This window comes from Ochotona princeps, chromosome 10 (genome assembly GCF_030435755.1).
Source record: "Ochotona princeps isolate mOchPri1 chromosome 10, mOchPri1.hap1, whole genome shotgun sequence".
NCBI lineage: Eukaryota > Metazoa > Chordata > Mammalia > Lagomorpha > Ochotonidae > Ochotona > Ochotona princeps.
This window is the reverse complement of record NC_080841.1, coordinates 21,316,944-21,338,332: the sequence shown is the minus strand read 5'-3', so window position 1 is coordinate 21,338,332 and position 21,389 is coordinate 21,316,944. Positions and strand designations below refer to the sequence as shown.

At 41.6% G+C, this 21,389-nt stretch overlaps 1 protein-coding gene across 3 annotated transcripts in view; it reads right to left on the bottom strand.

The window, feature by feature from the left end:
- Positions 1 to 984: 984 nt before the first annotated feature.
- The window catches only part of DTL (denticleless E3 ubiquitin protein ligase homolog), a 43,324-nt gene continuing 22,919 nt past the window's right edge, over positions 985 to 21,389 (bottom strand). For all 3 annotated transcript variants that reach the window (XM_004578665.4, XM_058669162.1, XM_058669161.1), the window contains 4 exons: positions 19,368 to 19,457; positions 16,672 to 16,807; positions 2,605 to 3,434; positions 985 to 1,591 (listed from right to left, as the gene is read on the bottom strand). In XM_004578665.4, the coding sequence (XP_004578722.2) occupies positions 1,493 to 1,591; positions 2,605 to 3,434; positions 16,672 to 16,807; positions 19,368 to 19,457 (1,155 nt within the window). In that variant the 3' untranslated portion in view covers positions 985 to 1,492. The remainder of the gene's footprint in view (positions 1,592 to 2,604; positions 3,435 to 16,671; positions 16,808 to 19,367; positions 19,458 to 21,389) is intronic.

Below are 21,389 nucleotides of genomic sequence, written 5' to 3'. Positions count from 1 at the left end.
CTGATCACAAACAACACTTTCCAACAGCCCAACACTAAAAACAAAGCAACAAATATGAAATTCCTAAATATTCAACAAGGCTTGTGGCACTTGGTTTTGAATTCAATCATTTTAAAGCTCCCCTTTGTTTATTTTTCTCTTTGGATTAAGCCAGGGATAATGTATACTTAATTGATCTATGTGGTTCTTGTTGTTGTAAGATGAAAAGAATTAAAGAGCATCTTTTAAGGATGGATTTTTCAAACCATGACAAAAACAGGAATAAAGTCTACATAGTCCCCAAGTGTTATGACCAGAAGGGGATTCCTTCCAAGTACACAGCACACAGAAATTGCATAAAGCTACCAAGGCAAAAAACACAAAACAAGTGTTCCTCTGGGGATGATCAATACATAATTGTTTCCTAAGGGAAGGAGTGTTTAAGATATTTTACTCAGTAATTAATTTAGTTTCAGTCTATATATTCTCTGTATTAAATATCTAGAGGAAGTTCTATAGCTTTTTGTCTCAGGGCTATTCTAAAAGGTTAGTGCTTTCATGTACACAAAGAGAAAGCTGTATTTTTCAGGTATGGATTTTTAGTTCAGAACCATCATCTTTTATAAAAATATCAGCAGAAAATCCTTCCTTTTTAAAGTCTGATGTCTGCTTTTTATGCAAGTTACAGTGCTTAGAGAACTGAAGAGTGCCCAAGCCAAATTCCAACTTTCCTTGTGTGTTCACCGATTACAAAGCCTCTTTCTCCAGTAAACAGCAAAATCAAAACTGCCTATGGAAAGCCATGTTATTGGTAACATACTGGATTGCTTGGTTAAAAGCAAAACAAAACCAAACAAGTATAAAAACCATGGAACCTTAAAATCTCATGGGAGGCACTTGGGAGAAGATGAACACAAGCTTTCTATTGTTATTCTAATTTCTCCAAAGAGCTGACATTTATCACTGCATTTAAATAAAGATGACTTTAACTTAAGAGACACTTATCCGAACATGACATTTTTAACCACACTGTGAAAAGAAAACACAAAAGCATAGTGAAAAGATTATATGTTTCAAATAAAGTTATACTTGCTTGTGGCTGACCCTCTAGGGGTCTTCAAAGAATGGCCTCACAGATAGGCCTGTGCTGCTTCTGCAGAAGGCGTCCGTGTGTACCAAGTGTTAACCTAACAAGTCTTCACTTTCTATCTGCAAACGCTGAGGTGTCTTGTTTAAAAGGTGAAAACTATTTACTCAAAATGCTACAAAATGGCAAATTTACGTTATGAAATTTAAACCCAGCATTTGCCTGAAGAATGCTGTGTGTAACAACCGGTACAAGAGCCAGATCAAGTGCACTTCAGAGCTGAAAGGATTTTATCTAAAAATGAAAACATGGCAGCTTTCTTAAAACAAAAACAAAACAAAGCAAAGACAAAGTTGGAGTCACATTGCTGCTGTTTTCATCTTGTTTCAGTGGCCCAGGATTCAGCTGACTCCTTCAGACTAGCAATTATAATTCCGTTGAGTGTTCAGGACTACAGAAGTCATCTTGGGACTTTCTATGGAAGTAAGTACAGATTTTCCTCATGGAGTTGGGAGTAATAGTGACCTAGAAGAACAAAGTTGAGATTTCAGAAATTTCCCAAGATAAAAGTTCAGCAACTACCTCAACAATTAAAATTAGAAGCATAAGTTAAAATACCTAGAAATTTAGTTATTTCGTCAACCAGCATTCAGTTTCAAATACTTCTAATGCCAGTGTCTTTTTTTTGCCTGATTTGTACAGAATATATGTTAAGCATTTAATAGATGGTGTATAAGGCAGAGACTTTTCAAGTGCTCAGTTCAGCATATTCACAGCAACCAAAGAGGTTGCAATGATTATTTTCTGTGACATAAATAAGTCAACCTCCCCAATTTATAAGTAATAGCTATCTAAATAGTAGCAGCTACTGTCTTAAGGTCTGCATTTTCATCATATGAAGCCACCATTAATGTTCTTCAAAATTGATTTTGGCCAATAAAATATATTCTTGATACTACCTAATTTTAACATTCTATAAACCAATATAATAGGAATCCTACAGAGATAAATGGAACTATGCAGACTACTTAGTAACAGAATAGACGTAAGTTCTAAAAACATCGATATGGGTAATGTGACTAAATACTGAGAGCTCATAAAAATCTAGAAATTGCTTTGTAAGTACTCAAGTTTCACTGCATTTTAAATAATCATAAAATACAATTACAAACTGGAAATCTACTTATAGATGTTGGCTTTATACAAATAGGATGGCAGAGTCAGACAGGAGAGGAACTACATTTTTGAATTGATATCCTGCAACATGAGAAAGGTTTAATCAGGCAACAGGGCCTTGACAGGTGGGATTTGAATGGGAGTAAACAGGGCTGCCAGATAAAATACAGCATACCCAGTTACATTTGAATTTCAAGCTTTTTTTTTTTTAACTTAAATTTGTCTTGTATTATTATGTGCTAAATTTGGCAACCCTGGGTATAAATATTTACTTTTTTTCCTTGAACATTCTGACTCAAGAATAGATATGTGTCTTTCCCTCTCAAGTTAGGGGATATGCCTTCCCACCACTGTTGCCTTACCGGGCCTGGTGATGTCTTTCCGCTCTGCCTTTTGGAACTGGGTGTCTGGGATGATGGACTTCGTGGAGACGAATTCTCTGCTTTCCGTTTGGCTGCCATAGCCAACAACCAGTTTTTATTCTCTGGGGAGCTGTTCTCTTTGCCCACCATTTCCGACCCTTCTCCACAAGGTCTCAAAGCGAGAGGCAGTGTTCCACAACTTTCTGAAACGAAAGGACTGACAGGAGAAGGAGGCTCAGAGATGCTTGTGCTAGCTCCTTCCATCTTGCTGGATTTGGCAGGACCCAGAGTGTCTTTACCAAGGTCTTCCTGGTTACTAGAAAGGCAGCACAGATCCAAATGAAGATTTTCAACTTGGCCATCCAGCTCCGTCACACAGTTGCAGCTCTTCACACACTTTTGTTTTACACTCTCTAGACAGCTGGAGTCGAGCCTTCTCTTTACTCTGTTTCTAGACTCAGAACAAGTCTCTGCCTGGGATGATTTCTGGCTCACAGGAATGAGGGCTTTGCGTGGAGATGTGGTCTTGGTCTCTGAAGCAGGTGGAGTGATGGGAGGTGACGAGGAAGGTGTTCGAGTCACCCAGTTTCTAATGGACATCTTGAAGGACGGAAGTGGCTTGGGAGACACGGAGACAGAGCCTCTTCTGCTGATGGGAGACCGGGTCTTGGCAGGAGGGGTTTTGACAGAGAACGTGGGAGTATTGGAAGGCAGAGGGAGGTCTCCAGCACAGCTGGGAGCACAAGCTGCAGATGACGGGGAGGAGACGGACGGACTGCTCTTGACCCTGGGGGCTTTGGCAGGAGTACTTTGGTTACTTGTTACCGTTGCTGAAAAAGAACAGAGGATCATGTCAGGACTGAGAAGTGTATGAAATCCCTGAATTCTCATCAAGAAAAACGGCAGCTAACTCAAACATCCAAAGATTGAATTGCCAGTAGGTAGGTTATATAAATTTGATTCCTACCACATTGTTTTAGCTTTTTCTTGACCCTTTCCTGTCAGCCTGCTACGAAACACAAACCTGTAAAAATCTAGAAAATGTAGAAAAGTACAAAAAATTTCAAAGCACCCAGGTAAACCAATGTTAGCATTCTTTCTGTATTTGTGAACATACATTATACATCCAAAATTTTTCAATACAAAGAATACAATGTATATGCTATTTATTAATCTTGTATCTGAGAAATTAATTTAACTATATGATTGTTCTGATATGAACATAGCCATCCCCTCACATACTGATTCTTACATTGCGAAAACTTTAAACCTACTCTTGGAAGTTTTTAAAAATACAGTGTTTTATTATACTCCAGAATTTATTCCTTGCATATCCACACGAACCCTTTGCCAGTATCTATCCAGTTGCTCCCCCTGCCACTGGCCCTTAGGAGCCACCATACTGTTTCCTTGAGTCTGACTTTGTCTACAGGTAAATGAGATCAGGCCGTATATGTCTTTCCACACTTCCCCCCTTTAGGTTGAATAATAATCTACTACATACATGTATCTATGCATCCACTGAGGGACACACAAATTGATTCTGTAGCTTGGTAACTGTGAAAAGCATTGCAAGCATTGCAGCGAATGTGAGGGCAGACATGTCTTCCACATACCACTATCACTCCTTTGCATGCACACCTGAAGTGGAACTGCTTTATCAAATAATTTCATTTTCAGTTTTGAGAAACCTCTGCAGTGTTTTGTTACTAGCTGTACTAACTGGCATTCTCATCACCAGCTTCCCCTTCCTGCACATCTTTACCAACACCTGCTACCTCTTGTCTTCGTAACAGCCATTCTAACCAATGTGAGGCGATAACTCATTTTGGTTCTACTTTGCATTTCCTTGATGATTAGTGACACTGAACATTTTTTCACATGCTTATTGGTCAGTGAGAAATGCCCTCAGGCCCTTTGCCTCTTTTCAAATCATGAGTAACTTGCTTGATAATAGATCTTGAATACTTCCCATAATGTAGATTTACATGATCATCTTTAACAGCTACAAATGTATGAATGCCCCACAATTTAGCCCTGAGTCCAGGAAGTCAAGGATTCTAATATTAAAACTGTAAGGTTGTTAATGACATTCCAGTTTTCAAAGTGAAGGTGAATCGGTATTCTTGTACACACTCCCGAGGGATATTGTGCAAGGAAGCATGAACTGCACACAGTTCTCAGAAAAGCACAGGCCTCAAACCTGGCACATTCACTCATCTCTTGACTTATACCCAACTTGGTATCCCCTTGGACTCGGTATCTACTTTCAATGGAGACAGCTGTTATAGTCCTATGACCATCTTATATGAACTGCTTACTAAGGTGATCAGGCCTTACATGGCTTCCACTTAAGTTTACAAATACCACTGCTTCCCATAAGCCAAACAAAGCCAAGAACATTCAGAATATCAATGCTTCCTCTCTGGAAAAACAAAGCCAAACTTAGTGAATGTCTCTGTCCTTGTGTTTACATACAATGGAAAGTACTTCGGGCAAATCATGACAAATCTTTAGGCCCCAGCACAGACAGCACTGTATTTTATTATTTTCCTTTTTTGCTTTCTCAAACAGTGTTCCTGCATTAAAATAACAAGAAAAGGCATCTTATTTATGTGAACTGTAATTCTAGTATTTACTAGGGTGTAATTACTGAACTGTATTTATACAAAAATGAATTTATGAAGGGTTGAAAGAATGCAAGAAATCAAAAGTTTAGAGGTACTAAATTTCAATTAGTTAATTATCCTGTTCTTTTTAGTAGTCAAGCAGTCTCATTTTGAGATAGTTTGACTTTTGCCCAAACTCTTCTCATCCAGCCAAAGCGATACTGGTTCGTCAGTTAAAGATCATTACCAGAAAACCCTACTGTGTCACAAAGTCTTTGGAAAGGATTCTGGTCACAGAGCCTCCCCTGATGTTTTAGAACCGACTATTGTTACTATTTCAGAAAGAAAGGTTTTCCTTTGTTGAACTCAGTACAGGTCAACAGTCACTGCATGATGCCACAGATATTTGGTTCCATTAAGTAGAACATTAAGAGGAGAAGGTCCTACAACAGTCTGTGTCTTGTACTACACCAAGTCTAAGAGAAGAGGAAGATTTGGGCTAGCGACAAATCACTGATTTCCAACACTGCCATGGCTCAAATAGGAGGTGTTCACAAAGGGTCACCAGAGATCTAATGCATTTCAAGGTTAGGGTGTGTCCTCTTCCTTCAGAGTGTTGTGATGGTGGGGATTAAAGAGAAGTTTTTTGCTTGGAAAATTAGCAAAACTTGGTCAAATGTATCAACTACCCCTCTTCCCCACCTCTGAAAGGCAGAGTCTGGTTCACTCCCCAAATGCCCACCAACAGCTTGCGCTGAGCTAGTCTGTAGCCAGGAGCTGGGACCTCAATCTTGGTCTCAGGGACTCATGCTGAGCATGACCTGCTTCCTCCTAGCATGTGCATTGCAGGAAGCTAGAACAGGAAGGGGGCTGGGACTGAGCCATATACTCTGACACATGATGGGGATGTTCCAAACATCTTCACAGCCATGCCAAATGCCTCTCCCCTTTCTTTAAATCAATAACTAGATACAGATAATAAAAACGCTGAAGTTAATTATAAAGAAATTTAAATATAGAGGGAAGAAAAAATAAAAATGCTTGCCCATCCCCATCTTTCACAGAGCCTGTGCATTGTGTGTACTTCATAATCTATGTTCATTACCATAAGCAAAAGTATATGTTTATTACATCTTAGAAAAGCAAAACAGATAACATTACCTACTCCTACATATGCTCTGCAATTCTGCTTTTCCCTCTTAGTTCACATGGATGCACTGCACTCTTTCTAATCTAATGGTTGGACAGTATGTCCACTGGCCTAAAATTAATATGACATGCCATTTAGTATGTTACCCACTTAGATCAATCTCTTACTGACATAAAGTGGTGGGTAAGATCTGATGACACTGTAGGCAGGCTGGGTGACTGTCCTGAAGGCTTCCTTCAAGTCCGTTCTGCGCATGTCGTGCTGCTTGAGCTCTTGGGCAGGAGACATGTTCTGCTTCCTGCACAAGCTGTGCACAGCCACAGCTCAGCTTTCGTCCATGTGATTCTCTTGCCAAGACTTCCCTTCTTTGCCAGGCAAGAACTCTCTTGTTTCAAGGCACCAGTGACAATGTTAATTCCAGCAGAGAAGCATTCACCAACTTCTTTCTTTTCCCATGGAGTTCCCAGAAACGATGAGCTCTGAGAGATCTTTGTTAACCAGCTGGGAGAAATATTCACAATGTACCATCATTTTTGCATCTGCCGTCTAGTCTGGAGCGCAGGTGATGTTGACTTACTCATTCACAAGTCTAATGCCCCCACAGTGCCTAGCAAGGACTTCCTACACACTTTATTACTAAGAGGAGGGGAAAGGGTGAAGTTCCAGGCGTTAGAAAACTGACTCTGTAATAATTTTCCTGACTGGTGAGGCTGAAGCAAGCATTTGCGATGGAAAGAGGTAAGAATAATTATCTTCGTCAATAATGCCTAAATTAAAATTCTTGATCTTGGATGCACAACAGACTTCCTTGGAATTTTATATATAAATAACACAGGTCCTTGGCTCTCACCTCAGAGTTATTCGATTAGTCACTAGGGGTACATAATCTTAAAAAAAAATAAAAATCCTCCACAAGTGTTTCTAATGCACTGTGGCAGAGCACATGTTGGCTGGGAAAAGTAGGGCAGAGGGAAAAGAAGCTGGGCCTTGGCACATCAGGTCTTCCAGCTACTGTGTTAACGGGAGCAGAGAAAAAACGCAGCCCAGGATAGCAATGAAGGCTTGAAGAGGCAATTAGAATCTTGCAAAAGCACAGGCACAGAATTTTCAAAATGGCAGCAGGGTCAGCAGTGGCCAATCTATTGCTGCAAGTTTCACAGAGGGCCAAATGACCTGTGTATCGGCTTTTGGTCCCCGAGTGAAGTTCTAGGGCTCTGTAGAGTAATCTTAGTATCACCCAGAAATGGAAGACTAAAGGTGTAATTAGAAAGTAAATTTAAATTTAGCTATGAATATAAACTCTATTTTGCATGTTAGGCTCTGCTAAAGAGAAAGTACTGCAGAATGGCTCTGACCATGTCAGACTGCAGGGGTTCGAATCCTGAATCTACAACAATTCATAGTTGTGTGATTCTTCAGCAAGTCTAACCTTCTTATCCTCCAGTTTCAATTACTTGAGGATTAAATGATGATCTAGGTAAGTCTTCTGAACAAATGAGCTAGGATAAAGCAATGGCTGTTTTACTATGGTCCTAATCTGGTCAATATAGGTAGCTTTTTTGATCTGGCTTCTGAAACTTAGAACTGACGATATATTAAAAACACCTAGTTAATGGGAAAAAAAATCCACCTAGTTAAAAGAAAGCCACTCTACTACAAATTAAAGATTAAAACCACACAAGAATTCCGCTTTCTAATGAGGCACGGACAACCTTCAATCTGGAGGTGAAAAAAGCCAACTTTTCACAAAATATTGGAAATAAAAGATGTAATGAACTATATTAGCTAGGCTCAACTGCCTAATAATCCACTTTGAGCACTGGCATCCCACATAGATGCCTGTTCGTGTCTCAACTGCTCCACTTCCCATCCAGTTCCCTGCTTATAGTCAGTCTGGGAAAACAGCAGGGGATGGCTCAAAGCCTTGGGACCCTGTACAACTATGTGGGAGACCTGGTAGATGCTCCTGGCTTCAGATCGGCTCAGTTCTAATAGTGGTGGTCATACGGGGAGTGAACCAGTGAATGTTCTCTCCTCTTCATGAATCTGATCTGCCTTTCCAATAAAAATAAACCTTAAAAAAATCCTATCCATAAAAGGGGGAAAAAACTCAGAAAGTAATAGAATGTTAGTTAAAATTATAATATGACAGGAATATTGATGGCCTTTCCTCATGACTTACTATTTTTTTTAAAATAAAGATTTATAAACAGAAGGAGGGATGGAGAAAGGACTTCCATCTGCTGTCTAACTCCTCAAATAGTTGTAATGGCTGGAGCTAAGCCGATTTGAAGTCAGGAGACAAGAATTATTACGGGTTGGGGGCAAGTGCCGCTCCTCACAGTGTGGCGACTGTGGGGGGTGCCCCTGCCGGGTCGGACCCAATGCTGGGGGCTCACGCCAAAGACACTGCCGCAAGGCAGTGAACGAGTCCTCGGCCTCCCCCAGGGCGGCCAGTGCACCATGTGGTGCCAGGCTCTGCTTGCTGGCCACCCGGCCAGGGAGCTCTGGGATACTGTTGTCTGAATCGCTGCTTATGTAGCTCCAGGTTGATCCCACTGTGCTTCTGGGATCTCAGTCAATCCTTAACATTCCCAATGGCGGTAACTCCTCCTTTGAAGAAATTGGTAACGGAACAGAATGTACTGGGCAGGACTGAGCAAACCTTAGCCTACAAGCAAAACTAGAAACCAGCATGGAGCACAGGTCATGCCGAGCCATGCTCTTGCACCTACTGGTCTACTTGAGTCAAGGACACTAAGTCACACTGTCTAAGGCAGAGGCCAGGACAAGTGAGGGACTGAGACAAGCTGAGTCAGAGCAACCACGGGCAGGCACATGATCTACAGCTAGGAACAGGCCCAGTTGGGGAGGTAAGGGGACACCTTAACTGGGTTGAGGCTCCCACCAAGGGGCGCGTGTGCTGGAATGGGGTTGCATTCTATCTAGGAAACAGTTGTAATCTCCCGAGGCACTAGTGTGGGCTGGGATTGGATGCACCAGGCAAGGCCAGACCCCAACATCATCTGGTGTCATGGAGAACCAGGGTGGATGTGGGACTGACTAGGCTGGGTCTCAACCCCATATTGAACCATGTGTGAGCTGTACGTGGGTATGGACGAGCCATGGCTGGGCTGAAACATCCAACAACAAGAACCAGAACGGGGTGAAAGCAAGTCAGGAAAAGCCACTGTTCCTGCTAGGACAGGAGGTGAACTGAATAGGGCTGGTCAAGGACCCCCTGGTATGCGCAAAATCTGGCATTGGGAGAGGTTCTGATGGAGGAGCCTGGGCAACTCCTCTGGCAGGACAGTCCCTGCAGGTAAGCGCAAGAAGCATGATAGGAAACAGCCCAGAATAGGCCATGGAAAGTTTCCCACTGGCATACATTTGGCATGGGTCAGGGGCAGACCAGGCTGAATCAGTTCATGTCATACACTGGTAAATCCTAACACCAGAACAGAGTGTGGGTCTAGCTGGGGCTGGTCGTGACAAAACCAGTGCATACTATGGAACGCTAGGGTGAGGTTGCCTGTACTGGATTTGACTGCAGCACCCTACCAGCACACGCGAGATCCAGGAAGGGAGGGGCAGAGCTGGTGGGGGGATTAAGGGGCTGGTCCCTCGCCAGACGCTACTCCCACTGGAGAGCTTGGGCTGGGATGGGGACAGACCAGACTAAGCAAGGTTGCAACACCTGTGCGCTGCACGTGGACTAGATCAGGGAAAAGCCAGGCTAGGCGGATTATTCCTGCTGGTGCAAGCATAAATTAGAGTGGGTGAGGGATGTTTGGGCTTAGCCACAGCATCAACTGGCAGAAGCTGGCACTGGGGACTAATTCTGTCAAGTCAAATCACAGAACCACCCGAAGAGTGCATACACCGGGAGTGAGAGAGACTTGGAAGGGAAATAGTGGGTTCCCCCCTCTTGGGTCACTACTCCCGTGGGAGGGCATGAAAACTTAGACGGGGGCTGGGGTGGCTAGACAGAGAGGCACTCAACAACATCCGTGAGGGCTGGATGGTTGAGTTGGTTAGATTGAACTAAGCTTTAATACCCACTGACAAGTACAAGAGCCAAATAGGATGTGGGACAGACTGGACTAGTTTGCTATACATACTGGCAAACCAGGGTAGGGGGCGGGCCTGGTGGGGGTTATTGTGGGTCGTCCCCACTAAGATGCAGCTCTCACTGGTTGATGCAAGGGCCGAGTGTGTGCTGGGCAGAACCAGGCTGGACTGCAACACCCATTGGTTCCAGTGGAAATCAGGACTGAAAACAGAACCAACCCAGCAATTGAAACCACCAGCTGATCGGGGTGACGGACTGTGCCGGGCCCTGTGCTTGCTAGAGCATACAAGAATCTGGTCTGGGAATACCTCAAAGTTTCTTTGGAGATCTCCCCAATCGAACTGCTGAACTCAGAACCCTAGCCAAGAAAAGACAGAGGACAGAGCAAGTCAATCAACCACCTCAGCTATATGTTGGCAGCGAAATACTGGGCAAATGAAGACTCTATGATGGACTGTGTCAATCAGTGGACCACCTTGTCGAGTGAAACCGGCAGCGATTCATAACTGGAGAACTATTAAAACCATTTGAGCAAGGATCTCAGAGCATGCCCCACATCCGGGACTTGGGGTGGGTGGGAAACTGGGTGGGGCTTCTCCGTCAATATCCCCCTTTACCTCAGATACATGATGGAAACAATATGGACATAATACTTTCCTATACCCCCTGAACCTTTTTTTTTTTAACCGTAATTAACTATGTAAAGATTGTCAACAAAAATACAATAAAAAAAATTAAAAAAAAAAAAAAAAAAAAAAAAAAAGAAACGAAGCAGTGAACGCCAAGATATGTCTCTGTCTCTTCCCGAACCCCTACATCGCTCAGTAACTTTGACATTCAAACAAACAAATCTTCAAAAAAAAAAAAATCCAGCTAGCTAGCTGAAAATGACAAGTTCACTCTAAAATGTGCATAACAAGAGTCAGAATAATCAAAACACTTTTGAAAAAGGAAAACAAACAAACCACCACCACCACCAACAAAAAAACCCACAAACACACAAACTGAAGGACTAAGATGTCCAGATTTCAAAGCTAGAGTAAATCATGATAATGTGGTCCAGCATAAGAATGGTCATATACAAGGGAACTTTAAAATGGTTGTGGTGTGGAAAAACGAATGTAAAAACAAGGCTTTTCAATGCAAAAATTTTGAAATTCACAGTTATCACAAAATGTGTTTCCATGAGCATCTCAAATCTCCCTGTTTTGCATGGATTTTGAGTTTTTCCCACACCAAAATAAATTTTTAATCCAACAGGGTGAAGGATAAGCTCTACGAAATGATAAGAAAGCAATATCCACATGCAATAGTATCTAGTCACACAAAGATAAATTCAAAATGCATCATCATAGACCTAAGACCAAAAATCCCCTACAACAGAACACAAGCCAATCTCTGTGCCCTTGGGACAGGCAATGGTTTCTTTGATATAACATTAACAGCACAAACAGAAGAAAGCATAAACCAAAATTCAACAAAAAGCCTTTCTTAGTTGAAAAGCAGAGAAGGCCATGATGGATAGACACAACTGCTGTTTTATTCTCTAAATGCTCCCAACAGCCGAGGCTGCACTGCGCTGAAGCCAATGGTTTGGAACTCAGTCTGGGTCTTTTACTCGAGCAATGACCTGCTGTCATCCAGGATGTACACTAGCAGGAAGCTGGAACTGGAAACAAACCTATGACTTGAACTGAAGCACTGATATGCAATGTGAAGTTCAAAGCAGCAGCCGAAACACTGAGCCAAACAAAATCTTAGCTCTGTGTCATGAGACACCATCAAGAAAATGAGAAGACATCTCAAATAAAAAATACTGGATCTGCTGCTGTGGCGTAATAGCTTGAGTTCATGCCTACAGTGTTGGCATCCCATATGGGTGCTAGTTCGAGACCTGCTTGCTCCACTTCTTATCCATTTACCTACTAATGCACCTGGGAAGGCAGCAGAGGATGGCTCAGCTCTGGCCATTGCGGCTATCTGGTGAGTGAACCTTGGATGGAAGAGCGCTCTCCAACTCTGCCTTTCAAATAAATTAGAAAAATGAAAAACAAAAGGGAAAAAGATTTACATGTCAAGTGAATAATAATTCAGATGCATTTTGCTAAAGAAAATACATAAATGACCAATAAGCACAAGAAAAAGACACTCAACTTCACTGGGTATCAGCAAAATATACATCAGAATCACAACGATATATCGATTAATATCTACAAAGCCATATGGACATAACAACAACAGGAGTGGACAAGGATATGGTCAAATTGGAATTCCCTTTGAGAGTTTTGGAAATATTCTAGAAATTGTGGGGCAGAGGATCCGGGATTGCTGTCTACCTAGCCCTGTAGAACGAACTGATTTATTAAACTGCTAACACTAATAAAATTTCAAAAATTTAAAGACAGTAATAAGCACGACAACAAAGACTTCACAGCAGATTAGGATCAGTATGTCTCCTCTGAAGCCTAGTTCTGCCTCTCACGCTGACAAAATGATTAAGAAAATGAGTCTTCATATTTGCTGTCTCCCCTCTGCAGTTATCTTGGGAGTTTTTACTGAGTAGTCCCTTTTTCTGACAGCATTGCAGACTTCCCATTTTCCAACATGACCCCTGTCCACTCATGGTAATACATGATTTTTCCAATTTACAGGGTTCTCAGTTTCTTGACCTCTGCCTATCACAACCGCCCTTTCACCCACCACAGCACCTTTTTATAAATGACATTACCAATACATGAAAACCCCATATTATCTTAATTTCTATCACACCACAAAGTTCACCATCTATTTTCCCAGTTTGGTGCTCCAACTCCAACAACCTTTCCTCTTTAGGCGCCCTCAATCTATTTTTACCATGTTCTTCAGGACCCACGAGGCCCTCACTCCCCTCCCTAGCCATATCAAATCCCACACTCAATCACCATTGTTCTCCTGCATCCATCTTCAAAGTCTACGTCTTTCTCATGTGACTTCCTGACCCCCACACAGTACTAACTCTTAAGCTGACTCTACATGCTCAATGATGCTATTTTTCTGGTCTGCTTTCTATTTTGCAAACAATTATTTCAGACGCTTTCCTCAAATCTCTACCAACTTCCTGCTAATTCTTATTCTTAGTTGATCACCTACCTATATTTGTATTCACCGAGGGAATAAAGCCATCAATCAGATCAGAAGGAAACTGCCACAGGTTTTGACCATCCCATCTGTCTACTTAGTTTCACTGTGCTATATACATTTTTAAAACGATTTCTTTTCATCTGAAAGGCAGGTTTTACGGAGAAAAGGAGAGAGAATGATAGAGATTCCATCTGCTAATTCAACTCCCTAAGTGGCTACAATGGCTGGAGCTGAGCTAACCTGAAGCCAGGAGCTAGTAACTTTTTCCAGGTCTCCAATGTGGGTGGCAGTCTCAGACTGGAGCTATTCTTTGCTGCTTTCCCAGGCCGTAAGTAGAGAGCTAGATCAGGAGTGGAACAGCTGGGAAACAAACTGGCACCTGCACCAACGGTGGAGGATCAGCCTGTTACGCCCCACTGCCAGCCTTTGTGCTTACATACTTCCACTCTGTCCTCTCTCCAATTACTACGAGTCAATTCTCCACATTTCTTGCAAAGGAATACTCAAATGACAGTAACGCTCACTCAAGGACATTGCTCCATCAAATTTCCTTGTATCAGTATTCCACCTTCATATTGGAGATTTCCAATTAAATAAAAAAAAATGCTACCCCTCACTTTTAAAAAAGACTAGAACAAAATACTCAAACTTTGCTACTGCTTATAGCAAAATTTCTTGAGCTATCTACACTTGCAGTCTCCAAGTTCTCTTCTCCCTTTGTCCCGAATGCCACCAATAAAGCCACTACCTCTTCAATAAAACTCATTCTCATGAAGTTTGCCAAGCCCTGCCCCTCCACAAAGCCAACAGCAAAGGTCAGATTTTGTAGACTTCATCCTCTTCGTTACGAGAAACATCTGATTAAAATCAACAACCCCCCACCAACGCTTACTGTCTGTCCTACTCTTTGTAGATCTGACTTTCCAATAAAAATAATCTTTAAATTCACCCCCTCTATTCCTTCATTTACTGTGCTTCCTGGAAATTGCAGCCTCCTGCTTTTTCGCTTCCTTCTCTGGTTAACAATATGTGTCATCTCCTGAAATTCTTAACACTACAGTGCCCCTTGGGTCAGACCTTAGACTCACAACCTTTTCATCTACAGCTATCTTCACCTGAACTGCAGAATTAAACATTAAAATGCTTCCTTGTCATCCACATTTTAGATGCTTAAAAAAAATCCAAACAGAACTCGAGGTGATGATTCCCAAACCTGTTGTTCTTGCAGGGATTCCTATCTAAGTCAATGAAATTACATCCTGCGAGCTTCTCAAGCAGAAAGTCTGAGGCCATCTTTTCAAATTCTCCCTCAAGTTCCATATCTAACCTCTCCATGTATCTTCTTGGTTCTATCCTGTAAATTGATTAGTTTGATGATTTACCATCCTATCTTCTGCTACCACTCTGGCCCAAGTCACCATCATTATTTCAATGGCTTTTCTCTCTAGCCACAGGTTCACAGGTCAAATGCTTTCAACAGCTAGGGCTAGGCCAGGCTGAAGTCATCTGTCTGGAACCCGATCTGGGTCTTTCATGTAGGTGACAAGAAGTGAAATACTTGAGTCCTCATCTACTGCCATCTTGGGTGCACATTATGACTAAGGTGAACTGCAAGCAGCGGAGAGGGGCTAGAACCCAGGCTTTCCAGCACGAGACGCAGGACTCACCACTTTGCTCCTGCATCTGCTATTTTTGTATACTTACAATATCCTCCAAAATATCCACATGGCCCACCAATTCATTTTCTGTACCCAAAAGTCACTACGGAGTCAGGCCGTTTGGTACAGTGGCTAAGATGCCAGTTGCTACGCCCATATCCTATCTCAGCTTGCTGATGAGGACTGGCTCTTTTTTGTTTTTTTAAAGATTTATTTTTATTCCAAAGTCAGATACACAGAGAGGAGAGACAGAGAGAAAAATCTTCCATCTGATGAGTCACTCCCCAAGTGATCACAATGATTGGTGCTGCGCTGATGTGAAGCCAGGAGCCTGGAACTTCCTCCAGGTCTCCCATGCGCGTGCAGGGTCCCAAGGCTCTGAGCCGTCCTCAACTGCTTTCCCAGGCCACAAGCAGGCAGCTGGATGGAAAATGGAGCTGCCAGGATTAGAACCGGTGCCCATATGGGATCCCGGCACATGTTTAGGGTAAGGACTTTAGCAAGCTCTTCCAGCTTTCTGCTAATGTGCAACCTGGCAGGCAGCCTAGTGATGCTCTAGTACTAAGGAACTGGTCACCCATGTGGGACACTGGGACTGAATTCTGGCCCTGATGTTTCAGCTGGGTCCAGCCCTGAATGCTGCATTTGGGGATTCAACTAGTGGATGGATGACCTATTGCATGTCTCTGCCTTTCAAGTAAAATGAAGGGGACTGTTGCAATGGCTCAGCTGGTTAATCCTCTACCTGCAAGCACCGACATCCCATATGGATGTCGGTTTGTGTCCGGGCCATTCCACTTGCCATCCAGCTTCCTGCTTATGATCTGGGAAAGCACAAGAGGATGGTCAAAGTCCTTGGAACCCTGCACCCATGTGGGTGACCTGGAGGAGGCTCCTGGCTCCTGATCAGCTTAGCTCTGGTCAATGTAGCCACTTGGGGGAGTGAGCCAGCAGATGGAAAATCTCTCCTCACTCTAAATTTGCTTTTTCAATAAAATTAAATAAATCTTACAAATAAGTAAAATGAAAGTAAAATTTAAAAGGAATTCTTCCCAGACTTAATCTAAAATTTTAAAAGCATTTCATGTCCTTCTCTCCTTCTTGCTTGCCTAATTCTTCTAAATAATTATTGTTATTTGACATATTACACTTAAATTCATTATCTTATTCCCTCTCATGCTATCTACATCTTTGGGATTTTTTGATTCTTTTTATTGTTGAATCCTCAGGCTCTTAGAATAATGTCCAGGAAATAGCAGGTATCCAATAAATACTTCCTGAGTTTCAGTGCTTTGTGTAGATAATAAAAGTGCTCATAGTTATTGAAAAGGATGCGAAGACTATAGTGTTTTTCATTAAAAATACATGAAAATAAGACCCAATCTGGCTTACCAATATGTGCTGTAGGACTATACCAATTAAATCATAAACAACTTAGAAAATGCACGATACCCTTACCTATGCCAGCTCTTGTCTCTTTTTTCTTCTGAGAGGCCCAACCTACAATGGAAAGTTTATCTCCTCCTGGTTTCTCCTCTAAGCCTCTATGTAGACGCCAAATTTTTAGTGTATTGTCATCAGAGCAAGTAGCAATCTAAAAAGGAGAACCAGGAAGAAAGTTTATAAATTGTGATCAAATATTAAATAAAAAAACACATTTATCTTAAAGATTCATGAGCAGGAAATTAGTTGTCTAATTTAACGGGATAGACAGTAATAGCTGAAAAACATTAAAATAGTTTTATTTACAGAAATTTTCTCAAATTTTCAAAGAAGCTGATTTTTGGACTTGGTGTCATAGCAGCAATATTTCATATGGGCACCAGTTCGGAGTGCTGGCTGTTCCCCTTCCCATCCAGTTCCCTGCTTGTGGCCCGGGAAAGCAGTAGAGGATGGCTCAAGACCTTGGGACTCTCCCCGTGTGGGGGACCCCAAGAAGCTCCTGGCTTCAGACTGGTCAAGCTCCAGCTGTTGTAGCCATCTGGGGAGTGAACCAACAAACCGAAGACCTTGCTCTCCATAAATCTGCCTTTCCAATACAAGCAAGTTTAAAAAAAGTAAAGCTGATTTTCTCTACCATAAACCCAGACTCATTTCATTTTGTTCTCTAAGGACTGGCGTCTATCAACATATGTAAGAGTAAAACAACAAGTTTTACCTTTTTTATTCTCTTTCTGTTAAGTGGTCAATGTACATGACCAACATTCAATTTCTACAACTACTGAATTCCACCTGTTCTAATTTATTGCGAAAGCTTGGCTCCTGACTTTAGTTAGCCATGACAAGCAGAATGAAAGCATTCCTTTGAGATTCTTTTTCAGATAGGTAAAAGAGCAATCTGGGGAAAAACAACGAGTACACCAGGCTGAAAGAAGTTAAAAATAACCTTTGCCCCTTTAAAAACATCTGGCTATTCCTGATCTTGGTCCCAAGCCTTTTATGGCAGAGAAAATCCAGTTTGAAGAGCTTGTGGCAAATGGCCACTGGTACAAAGCTGTTCCCCAGCATTTGTTTATATAATTTCTCTATTTCAGTCACTAAAGAGAGAGAAAAAAGAACACACGTTCTCTTTAGTTTTGGCCCCCAAGAGACTGGCAGTTTTTCCTCTCCTTACTGGGAGGCCAAAAGACGATACACATATCCAACTGCCAAACAAGAATGCTCAGAACGCCAGAGTCACTGGATAGTCTATTAACAACAGTTATTAACACAGCACCTACAATTCACATTATTCATATTATTCTTACAGTAGAAATGACTATACTCAAACCTTATCTACAAAGCAAGAACAAAGTTATTTGCCCAAAGTCACCAGGGGTAAGTGCAAGAGCTAGAATTCAAATCCTAGTTCCTCTTACTCCAAAAGGCAGATCACTTTCTCTCCCCCCCATCCCCCAAAATTAACTAACCAACCATGCTCTGCCTCCCTAATCCTACGCTTGGGACAAAATGATTTAGGAGATTTAAATTAGCGTAGGTAAAGAGCTTTGCAGTTTCTTCTGTCATTTTTCATAAAAACCAGGCTGTTATATGTCAAAAATGAAAAAAGACAATAGTGAGTATTCAAAAGCCATTCATCTTAGTAAGTTCCACAAAGAGGCAATACTCCACATTAGAAACAGATATTTCACTGCAAATTATATGGGATCTCAGAGGGAACAAATGTCCACAAGATGCAATTATGGATGATTAAAGTAAAGATTTTTTTAAAAAAAAAAAGAGGAAGGTCTGCCATGAGGCTGCCCACAGAAATGGTAACAGTATTAGGAAAATAAACAGAAACCCAAGCACTACTGGAAAGCTACCAGGGAAAAGCTTACAATAACAGACAGATGAGAACAATAGGTGACAAATCTCAAAGCATGGTATACGATATTGAGCGCTCAACTAAGTGAGACTTCTTGTAAAAAACCCAAAGAGTTTGGCAGACTGTGTAGAGTCTGGTCTACTTTTATATGAAACTCCTAAATTTGCTTCTGGCCTTTCAAGATTTTTAAGTTTTTCTGTTTCTTAAACATCACATAATATAGTCCACTATTTAAAAATTGTAAAGAAAAATAAAAAGGCTTCACAGTAACCATGGTGACATGTGAAAACCCAAACTGTATTGTGAAGAACAGCTGTCATTTATTACATGCCATATTAATAGGACGTGGAAAGCGAAACACTAGTTCTCATGTTAGTGTTTTAACACGAAATTTCCACTCTGTACTAGTGAAAGTAATGACTCTTCAGTTCTTAACACATTCTCAATTGGTACAGAATTGCAGCAACTTCTCAACTGGCACAGACCATATGTAAGTAATGTTGATAAAGACCCTGGAAGACCTCTAGACCCTTTACATTTCTGCTTAATATCAAAGTCTCCATCACTCTCCAAACAAAACCTTAGGATGGCCAAGGTGCCTAAGGCTGGGCCTGACCAAAATTAGGAGCCAGGCATTTCCCTCAGGTCTACCATGTGGGTATAAGGGTCCATCTTCTACTGCTTTCTTAGGCACATTAACAGAGAGCTGGAATGGAAGTGGAGCAGCTGGGACTCAAACTGGTAACTCATTTGGGATGCTGCCATTATAGGCTGTGCTTTCTTTAATTATATCACACCAGCCCTAGTGATTTACCTTTTAAAAAAGTACACAACTTTGTTTCCATACCTTTGTGAAGTCAGCTGGACACCAACACACAGATGTGACTTCTTGAAAATGACCTAGGAGTACAGTAGGAGGATTCCAGGGTGCGGAGACCTGGCCCAACAAAAAGAAACAAGTCAGCAGAGCACTATTTAAGACTGGCATTTTCCCTTACCCCTTGCAGGAAACTTTCTTTCTAGAAGGATGAATCTCAGTTGCTAGGTAATATATTTTAAGTGGACAATTTTGCTCTGTTTTTACAGTCTATCTTCTCATCATTACTTTTAAAGAATACTGTGAATTCTAAAAATACTTGAAGTATGCTACCTGCTTGCTTGGGAAAAGAAGATTGAATACTCACTAGCTTTTACCAAAAGCCCAGATCCCTTTCATTTTGAGTTGGACGTTCTTAATTTTCAAGGGGTTTATACTTTATTTCACATTATACTTTGTTGGTGTCCTTTGTGGAACTTTTTCTTTTCTCTAACATCTTATTTCAGTTAATTTGCTTACCAAAACCTTTAAGGTAAGCCATTTTCACATAGTTTAATCCATAAAGAAGGGTCATATTATGCTGTTCTATACATATGACTATGAATCCTCTTTTCCCCATTATGACACCAGGGAAATGAATTTGACAGGACTGCACAGCTGACTCATTCAAGACATGTCAATTACTTTTGTAGGATTTAATCAGCACACTAAAGAACACATCATCACAAAATGACAACTTTTTTTTCCATAAGAACCCACAGTGTTTAGGACTGGAATGGACTGAAACTACTCCAGCTCTCCATGTAGGTGGGAGGGGCCCAATTAACCGAGGCATCATTATTGCCTCCCAGGATCTGCATGTTACAAAGTCAGGAGCTGCAGCTGGGAACTGAATGCACAAAATAAAGCTCAAATTAACAGCTAGGCTAAATGTCTGCCCCTCACATAACTATTATTAGCTTATGTATTTGAAAAGAGCAAGGAGGCTGGGGCTGAGGTTATTTCCTTTCTCATTTTCCTGAGGTTCTGAATCATGGCTTATTTGTATGAATAAAGTGGAGGAGATTCTGAAAAGAATATCTGTGAGAGCCAATTATTATCATTCCTCTCGTATTAAATGGTACGTACGCAAGGCTCAAAAAGCAGAAGAAAGTTCATTATGGTTCAACAGAAAAGGGTGCTTTCCCCTTGTCTACAAGGATCTCAATCTCTTACAAGGTCATACACTTCAGAAAAGACTTTGAGAGTCTCTAGTCCAGTAGTTACAGAAATTCTCCCCTGTCTTTTGTTTGGGATGGTTCCAGTTTATTATCTCTTTTTCCCCAGAGCTAAATGAATGTGATGGCAACAAGTTAAAGAAGAGGAGAAGGGATGGGTGATATGGCACAATGGGTTAGGCTGTTAGTTAGTATGCCCACATCTCTTCTTTTAAAGATTTATTTATTTATTTTACTGGAAAGTTAGACGTACAGAGAGGAGGATCTTCCATCCTTTGACTCACTCCCCAAGTGGTTGCAACGGCTGGAGCTGAGCCAATCCGAACCAAGGAGACAAGAGCCTTTTCTGAGTCTCCCACGCAGGTGCAGGGTCCCAAGGCTTTGGGCCATCCTTGACTGCTTTCCCAGGGCACAGGCAGGGAGCTGGATGGGAAGCAGGGCCGCTAGGCACGCTCACATCTCTTCTTTAAGAGCACTAGCTCAGGTCGTGGTACTCTGCTTCTGATCCAACTCCATGCCAAAGTGCCATGGAAAATGGATGATGTCACAAGTACCTCAATTCCTTGGCCCAAACTCTTGTGAACATCTGGGGAGTGAAACAGTAGATGGAAGATCTCTGTCTCTCTTCCTTTAAAATAAACAAATTTTTAAAAAGCGAGGGGACATCCTCACATCTCTCCTGAACACCCCTGGTAAGGGCACATCATTCTCCACTGGTTTACTCTGGCTTACTCTTCTATCTTTTCACGATACTGTCCTTTTTCAGTTTCTGAATCATAATACCTTAGAGAACCTACATGGGCACACAAAGGATTAAAATAAGTTTCCAGAAAAA